This window comes from Phacochoerus africanus, chromosome 8 (genome assembly GCF_016906955.1).
Source record: "Phacochoerus africanus isolate WHEZ1 chromosome 8, ROS_Pafr_v1, whole genome shotgun sequence".
Lineage (NCBI taxonomy): Eukaryota > Metazoa > Chordata > Mammalia > Artiodactyla > Suidae > Phacochoerus > Phacochoerus africanus.
In genome coordinates, this window is record NC_062551.1 from 40,595,923 (window position 1) to 40,617,261 (window position 21,339).

General features: G+C 50.2%; 1 protein-coding gene across 1 annotated transcript in view; it reads left to right on the forward strand.

The window, feature by feature from the left end:
• The window catches only part of ZNF536 (zinc finger protein 536), a 109,965-nt gene extending 89,676 nt beyond the window's left edge, over window positions 1–20,289 (forward strand). Inside the window, exons 3-4 of the mRNA XM_047792229.1 lie at window positions 9,808–11,385; window positions 19,115–20,289. Of these exons, the coding sequence (XP_047648185.1) occupies window positions 9,808–11,385; window positions 19,115–19,149 (1,613 nt within the window). The 3' untranslated portion in view covers window positions 19,150–20,289. The remainder of the gene's footprint in view (window positions 1–9,807; window positions 11,386–19,114) is intronic.
• The last annotated feature ends 1,050 nt before the right edge of the window (window positions 20,290–21,339 follow it).

The window sequence follows — 21,339 nt, forward strand, 5'->3', positions numbered from 1 at the left end:
GAGTGCATATACTTACACAACTACATTAGTATATTACAAATCTATAAACATGCATATATAATACACGTCTCTTTACATATATCCCATCTCTGTGCATACACGTATCTCTATACATAAACATACACATCACACACACATATATATACATATCTGTATATGTGTATATATATAACACACATATACATACACATTTCTCTATATATGCACATCTATATACATCTATCTATCTATCTAGAGAGAGGTCTTTATTATAAGGAATTGGCTCCCTTGATTGTGGAGGCTGAGAAGTCCCAAGATCTGCCCTGGGCCAGCTGGGGACCCAGCAGGGTAGAAAGGTGTAAGTTCTGGTCCGAGTCCAAAGCCCTGGGGAGCAGGAGGGCGGATGGTCCCAGATGGAATCCCAAGACAGGAGACCAGTGTCCCAGCTCAGAGAGAGAGCTCCCCTACTTAGATCTGTTCTAGTCAAGCCTTCAGTGGGCTGGACGAGGCCCACCCACCCTGGGGAGGGAATCTGCTTTACTCAGCCTGCTATTCAGATGTTAATCTCATCCAGTAACACCCTCACAGACACGTCATTATAACCTCAGACCAAAGAGCTGGGCACCCTGTGGCCCAGTGAAGTTGACACGTAATTAACCATCACGGAGAGACATCAGCAAACACTTAGCTGTGCCAGGCAGGGATGGCCCCAGGTGGCCCCTGACCGAGGCCAGCCTGTCATTTCATTATAGGCTGCCTACAAAGGCACTTCCATCCTTTCCCTCACTAGCCCCTCCCCCAAGTACCACCTGGGGGACACTCTGAAGGGTCCAGGGTGTGTCTGCTTGGTGCAGGAGGTAGCTAGCTGCTGATTGGTTCCTGAAAGGCTGGAGGGGTGTGGGTTCTACACAAGCCTCAGAAGGTGTGACAAGCCCCGCGTTGGCTCACCTGTGTGTGTCGACTTTCCAGGGGATGCCTGATGTCCCAGGAATGACCCCTGCAGAGAAATGTAATAAGCAGCCTCACTCGTGAAAACTTGGAGCCACTCAAGTTCAGAGACGAATTAAAAATAAATCTTATTTGTTTTCTCCCCCCTCTCCAATGATGCGAGTTGTTTATGAATCAGGTTTGGATGTGATGCATGTGCTGGTCTGGCCCTGATGGGAACCTCTTTATGGGACAGAGCAGCCAGGAGTGGTTGTTCGGGGAGGGGGTGGTCTCAGGAGGAACTGAGGGGTTTGCTTGGCCCTGCCCACCCTGCTGGGGGCTGCCTCTGTGACTGGGCTCTGGCTGGATGGCTGGATGGGGTGGGTATATGGGGTGTCCTCCTCCGGTCTCACCTGTAGTTTTTTTTTTTTTTTTTGTCTTTTTAGGGCCACACCCTTGGCCTACGGAAGTTCCCAGGCTAGGGACTGAATCAGAGCTATAGCCGCTGGCCTATACCACAGCCATGGCAATGCCAGATGCGAGCAGAGTCTGTGACCTTCACCACAGCTCACAGCAACACCAGATCCTTAACCTACTGAGCGAGGCCAGGGATCGAACCTGCATCCTCATGGATGCTAGACTGATTCATTTCCACTGAGCCACGATGGGAACTCCTCCCCTGTTATTCTTGGCACCAGGCATGAGGCTCCTCTGTCCCGATGGGGCCATCGGGAACCACGGAGGTGAGAGGACTTCTGTCCTACAGCCCCTCCAAAGGGTTGGGTGCCCTGTGGAGGAGGCACAGCCTGGGAGTTTTCCTGCCTCCTGTCTGAGGCTGTCTACACAGCATGACAGCAAGCTGCTGCCCACAGGAAGATTCAGCCAACAGCGATACAGTAACAACAATGATAGTAATAGTAACCATAGCCACCACTTTCTGCGCACTTGTGTGCAGGCGCCTGTGTTAAGCACTGGTGAATTCACCCCTGTATCCTCCCAGCACTTTGGAGACATGTTCCACACCCCCTGCCGCCCACCCTCACTCCCCAGCCCTTTGCAGTTTGCTCTTAGCCGGGGAGGGATCTGAGCCTCCGAGATGGAGATGTGATGCTACCCCCTCGGAGGTGCCCAGCAGTGATGACAGGTCACAATCCACATCTGCCTCCTTTGGAATTTCCATTCTTTTAACTGCATTCTTTTATATTTATATTGCTATAAATATAAATATATATATATATATTTTACTTTTCTGGGTGAATTTTTGGCTTATTTTAGGGAATTAATGCACCATTTCTTTGACAGTGTGTGTCCACACCATAACCAGCGGGAGGAAAGGAAGTGACTTGTACCCACAAGGTGTGTTGCCGCAGCCTCCCGGCGATATAAAAGGGAAGTACTGTGCACCCTGGCTCCTCCTTGCCCTCATCTCAGACTGGCCTGAGGCCTCCTTGACCCCACTTGGCTCAGTTTCCCCACCAGCCCAATGAGCTTAGGGAGGTGGCGAGGCAAGGAAATGGCCACGGGGGCTTGTGGAGGTGCCCCAACCCCTGGCATGAAAGGTGGGGTGGGATTACACGCTGGCATCGCCGAGATGATCAACTCCTGGTGCCTTTGTGACAACGGCCTTCCGACTGAGCACCAACTGGTGGTACGCAGATGGGCTGGGAATGACAGTTCGGCCGGTCCAGCCCGGGTGCCTCCTGCCGGATGCACACACACCTTAGCTTTGATGCCTCTGTATTTCCTCTTCTAGGCGAGGGAACCAAGCTGTTTTCACATTTATAAAAGCACATTGAATAAATGCTCAAAAAAAAAAAAAGGAATTGGTTAAAATGGGCGTGCTTCCCATTTCCCTTTCTAAAAGGAGAGCCTGTGTTGTTGTCCTTCGTGGGGACAGCCACCTGCGTAACGACAAAAAAAAAAAGCCCCCCAAAACAAAAAGACCCACTTGCCGAAAAGGAGATGATTCTTTTTTGTCTGTGGGTTTTGAATTAAAATTCCCTCGTTTTTCCATTTCTAAGATGAACTAAAAGCCCATTTTATGCCTCCGCCGTCCCCCAGCCTAGCTTTTTCCTGCCTTAATGACATCCCAAACTTTTGTTGAAAATAATTGATTGAATTTAAATTTCCTTAAAAGTTTAAGAGGTAATGTTACAGTATAAATTTCCTACCAAACACTAAGTAGGGAAATATCCATTAGTGAAATTAACTACAGTTTCTAGGTAGCTAACAATGTGCGTATACAGTAGGGCATGGCTAATGAACACTGCAGTGGGTGATATTTCATTATACAAATTAATGCTCACATTTTAATGGGAAAGTCACATAATGAATCTCGGCTTCAGTGACAGCAATTAGAGACACAGATTGTCCCCTTCTGGACAAGGCACTGTTTAGCAATAAGCAGCTGTGTGAAAAGTCTTCAGGTTTACAACATATATATGCTTTGGGGGAATTAGTGTACAATTTATATTAATGTACTGGAGCTTCGCTGCAAAGGCACCACCGTATTTATCTCTCCTGGTATGAACTAAGTAAAGACATGTAGAAAGACTAAATAAATATCAAATAGAGGATGCCAAGAGAGGAAAAAATTCAGTTACCCCACTTAAAAGTGAAAACACTTTGGGGACCGTAACCCTCCCCCCCCCACACACACACACCAAAGTTGGAAGCATGAAGTACTTCCGAAAAGCTTGAGAAAGGGATTTCCAAAGGGAATGAAATGAATCCCCTGTTACTTTTGGAGAAGCACTCTGGGGAACTTGCTCTGAATAGTTGCAGAATAACTCCCCAGATAACTGAGGGTTCCTTGAATATGAAGCGCAAAGTGAGGCTCAGAATGATGAAAGACATGGCCATGTAAAAATAGGTACAATGAACTAATTAAACCACTTGGTCGTATATTTCTTAAAATTTATGATACAATGACTTGGAGAAGTTATCAATGATATTCCAAAATTGAATATACATCTTATGCCATGTGTCAGTGGGTAGCTGGTTTAATGTAAGATGGTTCCAATCATTTCATTAGTCCATTGGAGTGATGAACTGGTGATTTTTTATTTTATTATGCCTTTTCTTGCAAAAGTCTCTTTTCTAGAAATGCATCATTTGGACCCACATCCTATTTTTTAAAAATACCATGGGGAGGGGGGAGGTCCTCACCAGAGGCCACCCTTGTCCCTCCCTGCCTTCTTCAGTGGGTAAATGGCTCAACCCTGGTCATCCTTTTCTCAGATACAAGTTTCATGGATCAGCCCCAGTCTGCAGAATAGGGTCCTGCAGCCTGCTCCATGTTTGAACAAGTTTTTAAGTACATGCCAGTATTTAAAACCTAGGATATTGCAGTTTCCTTTGTGGCTCGGAGGTTAATGAACTCAACCAGGATCCATGAGGATGTGGGTTCGATCCCTGGCCTTGCTAAGTGGTTAAGGATCTGGCCTTGCCGTGAGCTGTGGAGCAGTTTGCAGACATGGCTCAGATCCCGTGTTGCTGTGGCTGTGGTGGAGGCTGGCGTCGGTAGCTCCAATTGGACCCCTAGCCTGGGGACCTCCACATGCTGCGGCTGTGGCCCTAAAAAGAAAACAACAACAACAACAACAAAACCCCTGGGATATTGCACGTAGAAATCTGGAAGTGATGCTTTCCTTAACAGAGGTCCGTGTGTCCCCTGCTGTGGAGTTAGTGGCAGTAGCTCTCTGGGAGAGGTGGCTGACCCCAACCCCACTGTTTTGCACACTCCTATCTGCTGCTCCGCTTGGAAAGGATCTGAGTGTGTGGTTCTGCAACAGGTAGTTGCAAAGACCTTGAATCCAAACATCACAGAGGTAACCAGAGGGCTCATGTCACCCTGGACAGTCCAGGGCAGTCTGACTGATCCCCCCTCCCACCCCGCAATAGACTTGGACTCATTTATGGGCCTAAGTGGACTGGACAGAGCTGTTGGCGGAGTCTGAGGTTTCCTGGGCCACGAGGCCACACAGAAAGCCCTTCCAAGTCTCAGACAGAGTCCTGCCCGGGGGTGGGGGTGGGGCTGACCCCCTCCTTGGCAGGAGCCTGGGACTTCACTAGAGCCAGCCCAGTGCGCTCAGGCCAGATGGGGTGATGCTCCCTCTGAGGCGGCTCTCAGCACGGGTGGAATCATTTGTCTGTCAACCAAACCAAAACACAGACCTTAGAGCTCCTGCTGTGGTTCAGTGGAAAAGAACCTGATTAGCAACCATCATGACGTGGGTTCGAACCCTGGCCTCGCTCAGTGGGTTAAGAATCTGGCGTTGCTGTGAGCTGGGGTGTAGGTCACAGATGGGACTCGGATCCCGCGTTGCTGTGGTTGTGGCTTAGGCTGGCAGCTGTGGCTCCCATTCAACCCCTAGCCTGGTAGCCTGGGAACTTCCATATGCTGCAGGCGTGGCCCTAAAAAGACAAAAAAAAGAAAAAAGAAAAGCAGACCTTGACTGCACCTGAGGGTCCACTGACTGTGCCTAGAGGTTTTCCCAGCCCGTCTAGCCGGGGTTGTTTGCCTCCTGATTGGGAGCACGCTGCAAGGTGCCCCTGGGGAAGGCTGCTTGCGAAACCAGCTGGGGTGTTTGCAGGGAAAGGAGGCCTGGGTGGGGCAGGATTTTCTGGGGGGCACGTTCACCCCTGGGTCTGCCTGCTGGAAACCCACCCCAGCCGGGGCCAGGGGTGGTCTCCTTTCCCCTGCACCCGTTGAAGCTGCCATGCAGCCGAGGACGGGAGAGGAGAGGCTTCCAGGCGGAGGGTAGTCATGTTCATCACATCCCTTAGGGATTACAAAGAAAATAAAACCAGCTTTTTGTTCATTTTTAAAATAAAAAGTCCAAAGCAGGTGGGCTTATCCCACAAAGCTCCCTCTGTAGCATTTTTCTGGAGACTGGGGTGATAGGGAGCCGTCACCCAAACACAGACTCTCAGGCGCCCTGAGGGGCAGCCGCGTGGAGAAACCCACGGGCAAGGGCTCTCCTGGGGCGTGTGCAGAGGGGGGAGTGCAGAGGGCTCTACCAGGCCCGTATCGTCAGAACACCCCTTGAGGACTCTCGTAAGTGGCTTCAAATTTACCAGGGCCTGGATTCCCGGAGCCTCAAATGCTGGGAATGCGCCATTCTTGTTTCTCAGCTATGGCCTTTTTTCCTGGGACAGCAGAGGCCAAGGTCTATTTTAAACTTTTTTTTTGAATTTTTTTTTTGTCTTTTTGCCTTTTCTGGGGCCGCTCCCGTGGCACATGGAGGTTCCCAGGCTAGGGGTCTAATCAGAGCTGGAGCTGCCGGCCTACACCGCAGCCACAGCAACGCGGGATCCGAGCCGCGTCTGTGACCTACACCACAGCTCATGGCAACGCCAGATCCTTTATCCACTGAGCGAGGCCAGGGTTCGAACCCACAACCTCATGGTTCCTAGTTGGATTTGTTAACCACTGCACCACGACGGGAACTATTTTGAACTTTAAAAGAGCAGTGAGTTGAGTGAAGAGGGCCTCTCATCATGGTGTGTTTGTGTGTGTGTGCGCATACGGTATGTGTGTGGTGTATGTGTGAGTGTGCGTATCTATGTTACGTGCGTGGTGTGCGATATATGTGGTATGAGTGCTGTGTGTCTGTATGCGGTGTGTGTGTGTGATTGTGTGTGGGGGGGTCCATGTGTGGTGTGTGTAGAGTATGTGGTGTGTGATATGTGCTGTAAGTGGGGTATGTGGTATATGTGTATTGTGTGATGTGTCTACAGTGTGTGCATGGTGTGTGTGGTATGAGTGGTCGTATGCAGTGTATGTGTGTGTATTTGTGTGTGTGTGTGTGTATGTGTGTATGGAGTGTGTGTGTGCCTCTTGCTTTAATAACCCTGTGACATGTCTCCTCTAAAAGCCATCAGAGCAGAGGCCGTGTCTCTGACTCAGTTCCCAGCACCAACAACCGTACTTGGGGGCTGGGGGCTCATTTACCGGTTGGTTTATTCAGTTGGCGAACGTGTGAATGAACCCGATGTTTCCAGGCCTGCAGGTGCATCCACGTATGGATGTGTATGTCTCTGGCATCATTCAGGCTTAGGTCTTGACACAGTGTTTGGCGTTGATAGGAAGCCGTGGAAGACGTGTGCTCCCACTTGCCATGGGGTAGGTCGGGGAAGCAAGGGTCTCAAGATGGGACACCTGCGCCCAGTGGGGCACAAAATAGCATAAGGTCTCTGGTCTCTGGTCTCCAGTCCAGACGCTCCAAGCACCTCCTGGGGTCCAGAGGTCCAGACTGGCTTCTGTGCCACATAATATGGACCTGGAAGGGCACTTCCTAGGGAGGCTCCTAGAGTGGTTCTCTACTCAGGTCCACAGAGGGTGACACAGGGACCTTGGAAAGACCCCAAAGCCCAGTCTGCACCTTGAGAACTCAGAATTTCTGGAGGTGCAGGTGGGACCAGGAGTCAGCACTTTTTAAAGCTCCCCCCAGCAATTTCACTTCGGTTTTGCAAAGCAGGCTATTTGAACTGTCGCCATCAGGATCCTCAGGGACATTTACCGAACGCACCCACTTTGGGCCTCACCCCAGGCCCAGGGGGTCCAAACTGCCCTGGGTTAGTCCCAGAATTGGTGTCTTAAACTCCCCTAGGGATTCTAATGCGCATTTCAGCCTGAGAACCACCACCACCCCAGTGAGCATTTCAAATGCATGTCCCTCGGAAACCCACACACGTCCCGGAGCATCCTTGCAGGCCACCATGGAGGGCAGCCCCCGGCCCCACAGGCCCGCAGGGAAGGTCTGCATCCTCTCTCTGTAGCTCTGTTGACAAATGCTCATGCATCCTCCATAAACCCTTTGCCAGATGCACTTAATCACTTCCAGGTGCATTTTTGAAATGCAGCGTGAGTCTCATCTGGTACCTGCAGGCCTTACCTCTGCCGACTCCCGCGGCGCTCCTCACCCGTCTCCCACCAGGATGGGTCAGGATCCCAAGTTCCTAGTGAGTCTCTCCTGCCACCAGCCCCGCAGTCACCCCCTTAACTTCGGGGGCTGCCTCTCCTCCAACGGGCCACTGGACTTCTAGGTCAGACTGGCAGCACTCCGTCCCCAGCACCCGTCCCACTGAGGGTGTCCTATCTCCAGGGACATGTCCAAATCACAGTGGCTGAAGGGCTTCTGAGCCCAGCATAGGGATTGACTTCAAGAAGTGGAGCCTGAAGCCATTAGTACCTACCTTTATGTCAATGGGGATTGAGTCTTCCTCTAGATTCATGTCACTGGTTTAGCCAGAGACAGTGTGACCTTTGCATTGAGGGAAAGAGACCCCTAGGTGGGCCATCCCTGAGGTGTCCAGGGGGAGACCTTCAGGGAATCGTAGGAAGGAAAGAGGGGCATGTGGCCAACATTTGATGGAGCCGGCATAGCTTGTCCAAGGCTGGAGCACACAGTCTGGTGGTGACACGGCGTCCCCCGCTTGGAACCTGGGCTGGTGATCCTCTTATTTAAAAAGTCCATGCCCCCCCCCCCGCCCACATGCCCCCAACAAGTGTCTTACCCCCAAATGCCTTATGCCTGGGGAGCTGAGAGTCACAGTGTTGGCCAAGACTACACACGGTAAAAGGTCTCCAGAATACACCATCCATTCTTAATTTGCTGTTGCTCTGAGATCAGTCTGCTTCACAGTAGAGTGGAGGAGGGGTGGGGAATGCTCGAGTGTCCTCGGAGAAGCAGTTGGGGGACGTTGACAGGGTGCAGTTGTGCACAAGCTCGCTGGAACTCTTCATGGGCCCATTCCCTCCAAAGAGCCTTTGGAGGGCAAAGTCTGCAGAGGCTCCTGGATGGCTAACAGATTCTTGGAATATCTTTAAATCCACATCTGTTCACCTTCCCGTCTTCCTCTTTTCCCACAATGCAGGCAGGCCTACATTGAATGTTATGGGATCGTTCCCAGAGTGGAAAGAACAATAGAAGTTGTGCGCTGAATTTAAATATTTAATTCATGAAAATGATCTTATATGTTTTAAAAGTCTTTAAAGCTATTTTTATTCTCTAGAAAGCGCTTATTATAGGTAAATTACACATTTTACTACCGGAGCATTAGGTTTGCCATTAGAACAAATTTAAGGCACTACAAAGACCAGTAGATAATGTTAATTTCAAATACAGAAACTAAATATATTTTGTGCCTTTTTATTACTCATTTTCTTTTAAGTTTTATTGACTGCTTTTTATCTTAACTATATGTCTTTACATGCTGCAATCATGATGCACAGTAATGGTATTAATATTTTATAGAATCAGTATTTATAGTTCTTTATTTAGAAACAATGCAGTAGGTCTGCAGATATCTGAGCCCGTCTGGAATGGTGCCCTCCAAATAATGATAAATTACTTGTGCAGTATGCCATTTGCTAATTATATCCATGATTTACTGCAGAGCAAGACTTAAATCATTCATTTCAGTCTTGCGTAACAGTGCCATAAAATTTTTAGGTTTAAAAATGGTTTCCATGTGTATAATTTAAACAAATTTTAGAGCTATTGTATACACAAAATATTGCAACCACCCATTTGTTACATACTTTGTCTTTTTAAACTTCTACTTTTAATGATCACTGTGGTTGAAATTATTATGCTTAATTTTCATAATCATAGCTTTTAAATCTACAGCCGTTTTCACATGTTAGATAAAGAAAAAGATAGCTAATTGTGTGTAGATAGTATGTCATTCCTGAATAGTCCCAAATGGTACAAAATCATTAAAAAAGCTTAAGAGTACGAATTATTCTTCTATTAAAAAACAGTTGTTCTCTAACTAATTATTAGTTTGAGCTGCTTTGTTTCCAAGAACAAATGTTGATCCTTCTAGCCTCGTTCAGCACACCAAAATGAGATTAACACTTTTTTTTTTCCTCCTTGTACCCAAATCTCGCAGGTGAGAAACCCTACAAATGTCCCCACTGTGATTATGCGGGCACCCAGTCAGCATCCTTAAAATACCACCTGGAACGGCACCACCGGGAGCGGCAGAACGGAGCGGGACCGCTGTCCGGGCAGCCCCCGAACCAAGACCACAGGGAGGAGCTGGCCAGCAAAGCTGCTCTGTTCATCCGGCCGGATGTCCTGAGGGGGGCGTTTAAGGGTCTCCCCGGAATCGACTTCAGAGGCGGCCCTGCATCTCAGCAGTGGACATCGGGAGCGCTCTCGTCCGGAGATCACCCGGGCCAGGCCACTGGCATGTCTTCTGAGGCCCCTTCCGATGCTCTGAAAGGTACCGACCTTCCTTCCAAAAGCACCCACTTCTCTGAAATCGGGAGAGCTTATCAAAGTATCGTGAACAACGGTGTGAATTTCCAAGGGTCCTTGCAAGCATTCATGGACAGCTTTGTCCTAAGCTCCTTGAAGAAGGAGAAGGACATGAAGGACAAAGCCCTCTCGGACCCTCCTTCCATGAAGGTCCACGGGACGGACGGTGGCGAGGAGAAGGCCGGTGGCAAGGTGGTCCCCAGGAAGTCGGAGAAGTCTCAGTACGAGCCGCTGGACCTGTCGGTGCGGCCCGACGCCGCCTCCCTCCCCGGCTCCTCGCTGACTGTGCAAGACAGCATCGCGTGGCACGGCTGCTTGTTTTGTGCTTTCACGACGTCCTCGATGGAACTGATGGCCCTTCATCTCCAGGCCAACCACCTGGGCAAAGCGAAACGCAAAGAAAACGCCGTCGGGGTGACGGTCAATTGCAAAGACCAGGGCCGGGAGGCGAGTAAAGCGGCCCTGCTGTCCTCGGTACAATCAAGCAAAGAGATGGCGCTTCCCAACCTGATGGGGGCGCTAGACTCGGCCTCTGAGAAGATGGCCCCGGGACAGGTCAAGGAGACGCTGGGGGAGCAGAAGGGGGGCCCGTGGCCCAGCCACGTGGACCCCGCGTTCTGTAACTTCCCCTCAGACTTCTACAAGCAGTTCGGTGTGTACCCGGGCCTGCTGGGCTCCGGGGCCTCCAGTTCCTGCCCCACCCGGGAGCCCGACGGGAAGGCCCCCTCGGAGGACGACGCCCCGATCCTGATCCCCGAAACCACAAGTAAGAACGCTACTGATGACCTCTCGGACATCGCCTCCTCCGAGGACATGGACTCGTCCAAGGGAGAGAACAACGAGGAAGAGGATATCGACACGGAGCCGGAGGTGATGAGCAAGCCGCCCGCCCTCAGCAAGGACGGCGGCGGCGGCGGCGGGGAAGGCAGGGATGCCCTGCTGCCCGCGGGCGCCCCGCAGCCCGTGCAGGGACTGGTCTCCCCTCTCTCCCAGGCGTCGGAGAAGCAGTGGCACAGCCCGGGCCTTCTTCCAGCCCAGGACCCCGCGGCGGGCCTGCCCAAGCCGGAGCGGGGGCCCCAGGGCCTGGAAAAGCCGATGAACGTGCTGTCGGTTCTCAGGGCCTACAGCTCCGATGGCTTAGCAGCCTTTAACGGACTTGCAAGTAGCACAGCAAATTCTGGATGTATCAAGAGGCCAGACTTGTGTGGTAAGTTTTAGAATCCTCTTCCTTTAGTTCATTTCCCAAAACATCAGTGCTGATGTGTGCATTTTTTAAAAATGGGGTAGACGTCTCCCTGAGCAGATTTTTGAACGACACATAAGCCACCATCCCCCGTCTCTGCTGTATATGCAGTGTAGACAATCATGAGAGTCAACTTCATTTAGAAGTGCTGGACCTCTTACTTTTGTGTTCCAATTTGCATTGTCATGCTCTGAAACGCCTGTACCGAAGGCACGGAAAAGGGGGCGGTGTCTCCCAGCGGGAGCTACTCCTGTTTTTTAATCGGTAACTTGGCGGTGGGGGGGGGGGGAGAAAACCTTACAAAACAAAAAGTAAAAGAGACATGGTAACTTGCAAACTTTTCCGCCTTTTCACCTTATGCATAAGATGCCTAAAGACCAGTCCTTACTGCTTTGCTAAGCCAAATCTGCTTTCTGAAACTCTTCTTCATAATGACGTAGAGGATACTAAAATCATATCACACTAGCCACAGTGTAGAAATAAAGCGACCCTCTCTCCAGATCGGGAGATGGTTGTGGGGTGTTTGTGATGCATCTTGAGACATACCAAATGGCAGTTACTGTGACTTTGGCCTTCTATGATTGCCTTCTGTCCGTCCGTCTCTTCACCTGTCTGTTGTTCTAACAAGAAATGTACCTTGTGAAGCCCCTGGTTAGCCGTGATGTGATCCCGTGTGTCTTGGATTTATGCCTGCCTGATCTTGTTAGCAAACTGGCACTTCTTTACCTCCTTAAGGAGTATGGTCACCCCAACGTAATTCCATATCGGAAAAAGTAACAATAAAATTTGCAGCCTAGAAATGCATCAAATGAGTGTCGTCATGGGCCGGGGGGGGGGGGGTCAAAGTCATTCTGTTGGCACCCAGATATTTTTATTCGAAAGCCTTTCTCTGCATCAAAGCTCAGTGTGTTCTTCTCAGCCCCTAACACCCACACCAGAGACAAAGGACCATGGGACCTCTCCATCTGTCCTCTGTGAAAGGATGTCTGTGATTTGACTTCACTTGTTGAACAAAAGGAAGGAAGGAAGGAAAGGAGAGAGAAAGGAAGGAAAATGGATGGAAGGAGAGAAGTATTTAACTTCTGAATCCTGACATTCCTTTTAGCACAGAATGGGATTCAACACGCTGGAGTCGGTTCATAATTTAAACTGATGTATTTCTTCCTTCCCCATCCTTCCCTAATTCACTAAGAACTGGATCAAGCAGTCAGAAATATATTTTTGAATTGTCAAAAATCACTAAACGGATTTCTGACAGCTCAAAAAAATATTGACAGTTCCTTATGCTGAATGATTCATAAGGCCCCATTAACCAGCACCCCCAGATCTATTTTTAGCCACATACAATTCATTACTTTTGAAGCTGTTAAAAACAATATTTAAAAGAAGGAGAAAAGGGTTTTATGTCAGTCCAGTTTTTTTTTTCTTTTCTTCCGAGGAAGTGATATTTAAGTCTTTTTTTTTTTTTTTAACTGTTGTTTTAAGGTTGTGATTGGAGTGCTTTCTTTTTTATTGTTGTTTGGGGATTTTTTTTTTTTTCTTTTCAGTCTATTTTCAGTTCTTTCAGATACCTACATAGGACCCTAGTCCCTGCCAGGAATCCATGCATCAGAAAAGATCAAAACCTGGCATGTTTATAAGCTCATTATTATTGAAATGAGCTCATATTACCCCTATTAATTTTCCCATCCTCCCATCAATGGGGAAGGAAGGCTGCCTGCCTTTGAGGAAGCTTGCCCACTTGTGTCCTTTCGCGCCAGGAGAGGGTGGAGGGGAGGCAGCTTGGGGAGCCCTTTCCTCTGAGCTGTAGCTTTAGGCCCTTTGACCCCCCTCCCCCGAATAGCACCTCCCCACCCTGCCCTGACATTTCCAGGGTCCATGCAAAAAAACCTTCCTTGAGTCAGCCTTTCAGCCCTTGGGCAACAGATCCTGAGGTGTAAGTTGGGGCCCCGCTTCTGAAAGGGGAGGGAAGCTCCTCAGGCCAGCCAGGCTAAAAGGGGGAAGGTGGTTCCTTCCCCCGAGGACTATGCAGATCCCACAGCTCCACCTTGAACTCCTGGTACGGTGGTGCCAGAACCACCTCTGGTCGGAAACTGCCCGTTTTTAGACGGCACAGCTTCCGTGTTTCAGTTGATTCTCGTTTCTTCCTCATCCTCTCGCATTAGCTTGGGAGCAAGGAAGGAAGGCGCTCTCCTCTGGCTTTTGCATTTGCCTGGGCTGGGCTGGAGGCCTTGTCCTGGTGCTTCCAGGATGGGTCTGACTCTGTCCGGTTTTCGGTTCCCCACTGCCCTGCCTGGCCCGCTGTCATCCAAACCCTCTTCCTTCTGGCTGCTGGGATTCAGGAAGGCCAGGCATGTCCATCCTTCCTGAGAGTTGATATCTGGGAGGAAAACTTTAAACCCACTGAGCTCCAAAGGGGGCATCTGGGGGTGTTTTTCTTATGGTCTGGTTTTCTCTCTAGCATTGCAAGAAGCCCAAATGATGGTTGAAAACGCCCGTCTCCCATCAGCTTAACTCTGAGAGGTTGGAAGTGAGAGCGACACAGCGAGGCAGCTATTGCTAATGTTTATTTCCTCCCCTCGGCTCCACTCAGCGTAGATGTACATTTCCAAACGGGCCCACGAGCTTGGTATCTGGTTCCCTGGGCTTTGCCAACGCAAAGAATAATTCTGATATTTCCGATATCACAGGAGAGTGTGGGGTCTGATTTTGTGTGGTGGGTAAACCCAGAGCCCTCCTCTGATGGCCCTGGAAACAGCTGATAGAAGGAGCTGATATCAGTCTGGGTGTGAAGTGTTGGAAGAAGCATCCATAAAGCTCTTGTTTAAATCACTTAAATACCCTCCCCCCCGCAGAGCTCAGCGGCTCTGCTGACACATGCTGGTGAGTGGAGAGGGTGGCTTCTAGCCCTAAGTCTGTGGGTGCTATTCGTGTTGTTGGCTCTACTTCTGGGTGCTTCCTTAATTCTGCAGGCCTGCTTTCTAACTTGTAGACCTCTGGGCCTCCAGCTCAGGGACCAGGGGTCCTGGCCAGGGTGCACGACCCACTCCTAAGCCAATGCATTTCTAATTCTGGTGCAGAAGAGAGAGACAAACAGGAGAGAGGTCAGTTGGGGGGGGGGGGCGTGTAGTGTCAACAATGTTGACAACTTGACCATGAATCTTCAAAAGATCCTTCCAGGAGTTCCCGTTGTGGCTCAGTGGTTAACGAATCCAACGAGGAACCATGGGGTTGCAGGTTCGATCCCTGGCCTTGCTTAGTGGGTGAAGGATCTGGTGTTGCTGTGAGCTGTGGTGGAGGTTGCAGATTCAACTGGGATCTGGCATTGCTGTGGCTGTGGTGTAGGCTGGTGGCTACAGCTCGGATTGGACCCCTAGCCTGGGAACCCCCATATGCCGTAGGAGCGGCCCTAGAAATGGCAAAAAAAGACACACACACACACACAAAAATCCTCCACAGAGAACAGTGCCTTAGCCTATCCGAGGCCTGTTACAGATGACGCCGAGGAGGATACTGGGCATGGATTAATCCAAGATGGACATGCACTGCTGCTTCTGGAATAGCTCAGGTCCCACTTGTCATAAGATGTCTTCCAGATTCTAGGCATGGCCCGCCTCTTTTGTTCTGTTGAAGAACATAAGGTACAGGAATTCCCATCATGGCTCAGCAGAAACGAATCTGACTAGGAACCATGAGGTTGTGGGTTCGATCCTTGCCTTCGTTCAGTGGATTATGGATCTGGCGTTGCCATGAGCTGTGGTGTAGGTCGCAGGTGCGGCTCGGATCCCGTGTTGCTGTGGCTGTGGTGTAGGCTGGCAGCTCCAGCTCTGATTAGACCCCTAGCCTGGGAACCTCCATATGCCGTGGGTGCGGCCCTCAAAAAACCAAACCAAAACAAAACACATAAGGTACAGGGGCATTCCCATGCCATCAGAGAACTTGGATGTGCCCTTGGTTTTATTGGAATGGATTTGACCTTGTTTTCGTGATGGGACAGGATCCACATGAGTATTTAATAAGGGGGTTGGGGGGGCCAGGGCAGACCAGGGCAGCATTCACATCCACTGACAAGAAAGGCAGACAACCCCTTTGTCCAGCCTAAGAAATCTGATGAACCGTTGGGTCAGCCAGTAGCTTGGAGCCGTGAGAGAGCCCCGGTGTGCCCCGGACAGCCCGGAGGCCGGTCTGCACAGTGCCAGTGGGACTGGCTGCGTGGCGCCAGGTACAGAGCTTGCCTTGCTCCAGAATTTGTGGATTTGGAGGGCAACCTTTACTTTAGCTTTTGGAACTGAGACAGATGGCTGCAAGCCATCATGTGTTGAGTCTTGCAAATGGCGTTTACTCTGTATCCTCTGGTGAGTCCAGGGGTAGGGGTGATGGAGAAGGAACTAAAGTCGAATTAAGGGAAAGGGAGTGAGACGAGCATGACTCCTGAACTCTTGGAAACCGTGCTTTGGAGTTCCCGCCACACAGGGAAGCTGGGCTGAGCCAGGAGCATCTATCAGCTTCTCTACCATGGGGGACAAGGCCCTGGTGTTGTGGCTGCCAGATCCAGGGACCCACCAGGTGGAATCGAGTGAGAAGAAGGGTCACCAACAGCAATAGCCTCAGGATTTCCCAATTAAGAGGACCTGGCTTCCCTAACCCAAATTATGCCTGCACCTAGGGGTTCTCTCATAGCAATGAGGGAATTAGGACCTCCCTAAAAAAAAAAAAAAAAAAGATAGGGTCCATGGAAACTTCAAACCTCTTTACCTTATGTATTCTAAAATGTGTGTTCAAGTGAACCAGGTTAGCAGAGCTGAATTCTTTTTTTTTTTTTTTTTTTTCCTGCTCTTTATAGCTGCACCTGCAGCATATGGAAGTTCCTGGGCCAGGGGTCCAATCAGAGCTGCAGCTTCCAGCCACAGCCACAGCGATGCCAGGTCCAAGCCACATCTGTGACCTACACCACAGCTCCCAGCACCATCCTTCACCCACTGAGCGAGGCCAGAGATTGAATCCGCATCCTCATGAATACAGGTTGGGCTCATTACCGCTGAGCTATGATGTGAACCCCAGAGTGAAAGCCTAGATGTGACTTCCATCCTCCAAAAACCTCTCCCATTTCTGAGCATAGGCAGTCTGAAAATAGTCACCTTTGTCCCAGCAACACAGTTGAAAGCAGGGTTAGACCACACACTTTTCTTAGAAGGCCAGAGAGTAAATCCATGACGCTTGAAGTCCTGTGGTCTCTGCCAGGCAGCACAAAGCAGCCAATAAGCAATAAAGAAGCACATGGGCGTGGCCATGGTCCAAAAAAACTTCAGTTATTAACACAGGCTGTGGGCTAGAAGTGGCCCACGGGGGCTGGTTTGCCACCCCCTGACTCCTGTAAACAAGGTGGTGTGGCTCTGGTCACCCTAGACAAGATGGGACAACTGCCCTCTGCTAACGCCACCTGCCAGTGAGATGACGTGTGCAGGACCCATCTCCTGCTATTTAAAGCCAAAGCCAGAGGTGCAAGAGATCTTTCAGAGAGAGAGGACTTGGAGACCCAGGTGGCCTGGTGTAGCTGTTTCTGGAAGGTCTCATCTCTGCCTACATGCTAAAAACTTCCAGAACACCCCTTCCATGACTCATGGTGAGTCCAGGGCTGCCCCTCATCATGGCCAAGGTGGGCAGAGCAGGAAGAGGCAGGAGCTCCGTCTTGGCCTTGAGGTGAACTTGACGGACAGAACATGAGGATAAAAAGAGATGATGGATGGAGAAGAACTCGGATAGATGGCTCTCCGTTGAGCTGGCATTTTATAGAAGAGCTGCTCATCCCCCTGAGACTGTCACAAGGAGATGATGGCAGCGCCCACACGTCTTTTGATTGCGGCAGTGCCTTTAGCCCTGAGCAGGTCCATATCTTCCTTCCCATCGTGCCTATGGAGACACGTTTTATTTCCTCGTGTCTGCCACACCCAGGCATTGATAACCCCTCCTTGGTGGGTGGGAAGTTAGCTCAGAAGGCAGTTCTGGCAGTTTGGGGATGACATCCCATTGCATTGGAGTCTGTTTCTACTCCATCCTCCTGATAGAAGGCAAGTGCTTCGACAAGGAGAAATGTAGTCCTGCCTTCTCAGTCTTTGGCCAAGGAAGAGCTAAGGTCTGTGGTCAGCTAGGGATTTCCAAGCAAGCTGTGGCAGGATATGCGAAAACACTGCGAGCGATGCATCCGGGCAGAGGAAGATGCGCCGAGGGTGGAGCCTGTGACAGCGGGTACATTGTTGGTCTTGTGGATGCGCCCAGGTTCTAAGATGTGGCCCTGAAGCCAGCAGGTTGGAATGAAGCAAGGAGGTTACATGAGTTAAACAGGCACAGGAAGAGAAGCACAAAAATCAAAAGCACCCCATATAAGGGGGAGAGCACTCAGCTGAGGAAACCCAGGGACTCGCTGCTGTGGGGTCTTGTCTGTGGAGCTGCTGTGCTGTATCTACAGCCAGATGAGCCATCCTCCTCCTCTTCCTCGTCTTCCTGAGCTGATGCTCCTGCGTCTTGGCTGGCAGAGACCGTGGAAACTCTTTTGCCCTCATTTTTGTCGCTCGACTTTAGCATTTACAGGTTGGCTGTTGACGCCCACGGTCCAGCCTGCTCTCACTCATAGCGTGTGTCCAGGGCCTGAGGTTAGGTTACATCAGTAGGGAGGACCCTTTGGCTCATCCTGAAGTCCAAGGGCAGATCCTTTAAGTGAATGCAAGTCACCACCCCATCCTGCCCGCTCTGCTGCTGCTGGGTTGCTTCCCCACGAGTCTGCAGAGCCTCCTTTTGACTCTGGGGGGAGCAAAGCACAGGTGCTGTCCCCCAGGGTCTCCCACAGAACTCAGCACCCCTGGGCAGGCTCTCGCCTGCCCTTGTCCCTAACCAGGCCCTGTGCACCGTGTCGAGGAAAAGGCAGCCTCTTTGGATAGAGGCCCCTTCCAACTCTTTCGTCTTTCTGCTCCTCCTCCCCTTCCCTCTCTTTAAATTAAATAGGGACTGCCACTGACGTGATGTCGTTTGCACTGCAGGATGACAGAACTGTTGTGTGAATACCATTGTATTTGCCAAATGGTCCACTCGTCATTTCAGAACAAACAAATGGATGGTGTCTGTAAGTCGGCAAACACTGGTGACATTTAGCCTTGTTTATGTTCCTTTCCTTTTGCTGCACATTTTTGGCTCCAGAAGCTACTGGCTGAATCAACAGTGCCTCCGAAGCAGGAGCAAAGTCTGGTAGCTTTCATTTTGGTTGCCGCGTCCCTTTTCTCTTTGGCTCGCATGATACCTCCTGGCCAGGATCAAGCCCGGGGTGGGAAAAGAGACCAAGGCAGTTCTTTGGTTCAAAACCTATCTCCATATAAACCATATTTTTTTCCTCCCTGATGATGCCTTCAAATTGGGAGGGAGGAAGAGAATGCTGAGAGGAGAGAGTGCTGTTAGAACAGACAGCCACATCCCCCCCGGGAAATGCAAACTCTCCAGGCAAGCCCAGCCACCACCACGTGCAATAGGAGCAGCGTGACCCCATTGCTGCGTTGAGCTGGGTGCCGGTACCCGGGGCTTAAGCTTTGGCAGCTACCTTCTCAGGCTGCTGACTCAAAGTCATGGCTGGCACTGACAGCCTTCGAGATACAGACCCCGTCTTAACCGCGGATGGAATCAAGTTCTTTCTTTTTTTCCTTTTCAGATCTTCTGTGCCAAGCCCAGGTTTCAAATACGTAGTGATTATCTCCTATTACTTAGCGCTGATCAACAGCACCTCTCCATCTAATTGCCAACCTGCTCTAATCACTGAGACTATTCTTGCTTTAGCCAGAGACGGAAGGACCAACTTTTATAAATATTGCTTTATTGTCCTTATTCCATTAAACAATCAGGGACTGTGGCCCTGCCCTTGCTGTCAAATGCCTCTGGCCCACACGGTTTCTGGATTGTTTAATGAATCTGCACATTTTCTTGCAGGTAAGTGACACCCCCTGTTCTAGTCGGTCTAGCTGGACTTGCCCTTGTCTGTTCGTGCACCTCGGTGGCTATCTGCAGCTTGTAAATCGTGTAAAGTCAAGAGAAGAATGTATACACATATGTGTGTTGAATAAATAATTACCATTGGCATAGGTATGTGTATACACATGGCACACCAACCTACAGCGTATATAGCAAAGAACCAGGGAGGCTAAAAATATTGCCCCATATGTTCCCCTATTAGCATAGGATGGGGAAGCCTTAGTCACTTGAATGGGAGAGAAAATTCGCTCAGAGTCATGCATCCTGCATGACAAAGGCTGGTGGAATTTGAGGTCCCTTTACCCGTGAAACCCCTGAAGCCCCCCCCACCCCCCACCCCCGCCCCGTACACACAGACACACAGACAACACACACACACTTCAGCACAGCTTCTGGAGGTGGGCCCTACAATGGTCTTTTGGTGGCATTACTGCTTATGTCTGATTGTCCTGTATTTTGTAACACTTTAGAAGAATACGGCAAAGTGCAGTAATTACCTTTCTCCATAGTCTTTAAGCAGTGATATTGCTAGTTTAATATTGTGTCGGGTCGTCTTATTAACCGGGAAGAGATGACAGTCAAATTCCAGTGAACAGTTACCTTGCCCTCCTCTCCTTAAACACGGCGATTGCAGCGAAATGTGTAAACGTGTAACCGGGTTATCGTGTGCTTTGGCATAGAGTATTGTTGAAGTAATTAGACGCTCTCTTAAGGTATTCCTGGTAATGAAGGCATGTAAGTTATAATCATTGTAGCTTTCTGAATACGTGTCAAACTATATCTTTAAGTGTGCTGTATGCTGAGTTACAAGTTAGGTCCTTTATGAATGGAATGTAAAACAATACTAAAAATGCTTCAATAACGTATCTTGGTATTGCTAATAAAAAAAAAGCTGTGAAACATTAGTGCAGTTTGGAGTCATTATGTTAATTTACTCCGCAGCACCCTCTCACCCTCTGACACCCCTCTGTCTGTTGGAAGCCTCCACAGGACATTCAGGGAAACTAGCCGCGCCAATCCCTGGGCTGTCTGCTGGCCAGCCTGCTGCGTTTTCCACCTCTCTTTAGGTGGGCTCCCCCCCCATCCCCCCCATCTTTCCTCCCATCCCCCCCCACCCCGTGCATTACAATCCCCCAACATGCAAATGCCAAGGCACCCCCCAGTTAGGATGCCGGTGATCCCTGGCAGGTGGGGGAGAGTACTTCTCTCCGTAGGAGTGATTCTCGGGTGGGTGTCTAGACCCCACGACGGCTCAGTGGGCGTTCAGTCCCTCACACCTGGACGGAGGATGCAGGACCAGCCTGCCTGCAGCCAACCTCACCACTTTCTTCCCATCCTGTGAAGGGCAGTTTTAAATGCAAACTTACTTGGAATGGCTGGAGTGGGGCATGTTTTTGCCCCTTTCCCCCACCTCCCCGGGGATTTTTTTGGTTGTGCCCCTGTCTGTGGTGACAGGCTTCTGCCCGCCCCCCCCCCCCGCCCCCGCCCTCCCCATCATGGTCGCAAGTATGCAGGAAGGAAGGGTTTTGCTTTTCTTTTGCGTGACTTAATTTTTTTTTTTTTTTTTTTTTGGTTCAGGAACGGCAGGCCCCTGCCGCTTCAGTGGTGTTTCCAAGCTTCTTGGATTGGGTCTGTTTTATAAACGTCCAAATTCCATAAACACCCTGCTCCCTGTTTAACTGGTCCTGGGGCTGGGGGGGAGATATGACCATCCTTTGCCAGAATCCCAAGCCCCAAGCCTGGCCCCCAGCCTCCAAATAAAGAGTCCTGTGGACCAGGGGAAGGAAGCCCAGAAGTGTCCCTTTGACTAAGGCTGATTTAGCATCAGGACAAGTGCCTCCCCTGGACTTCGAGGAACCTTCCCTCCAGTCTTTCCCATGAAAACCGTGGACGTGATCCCGGCCCCAG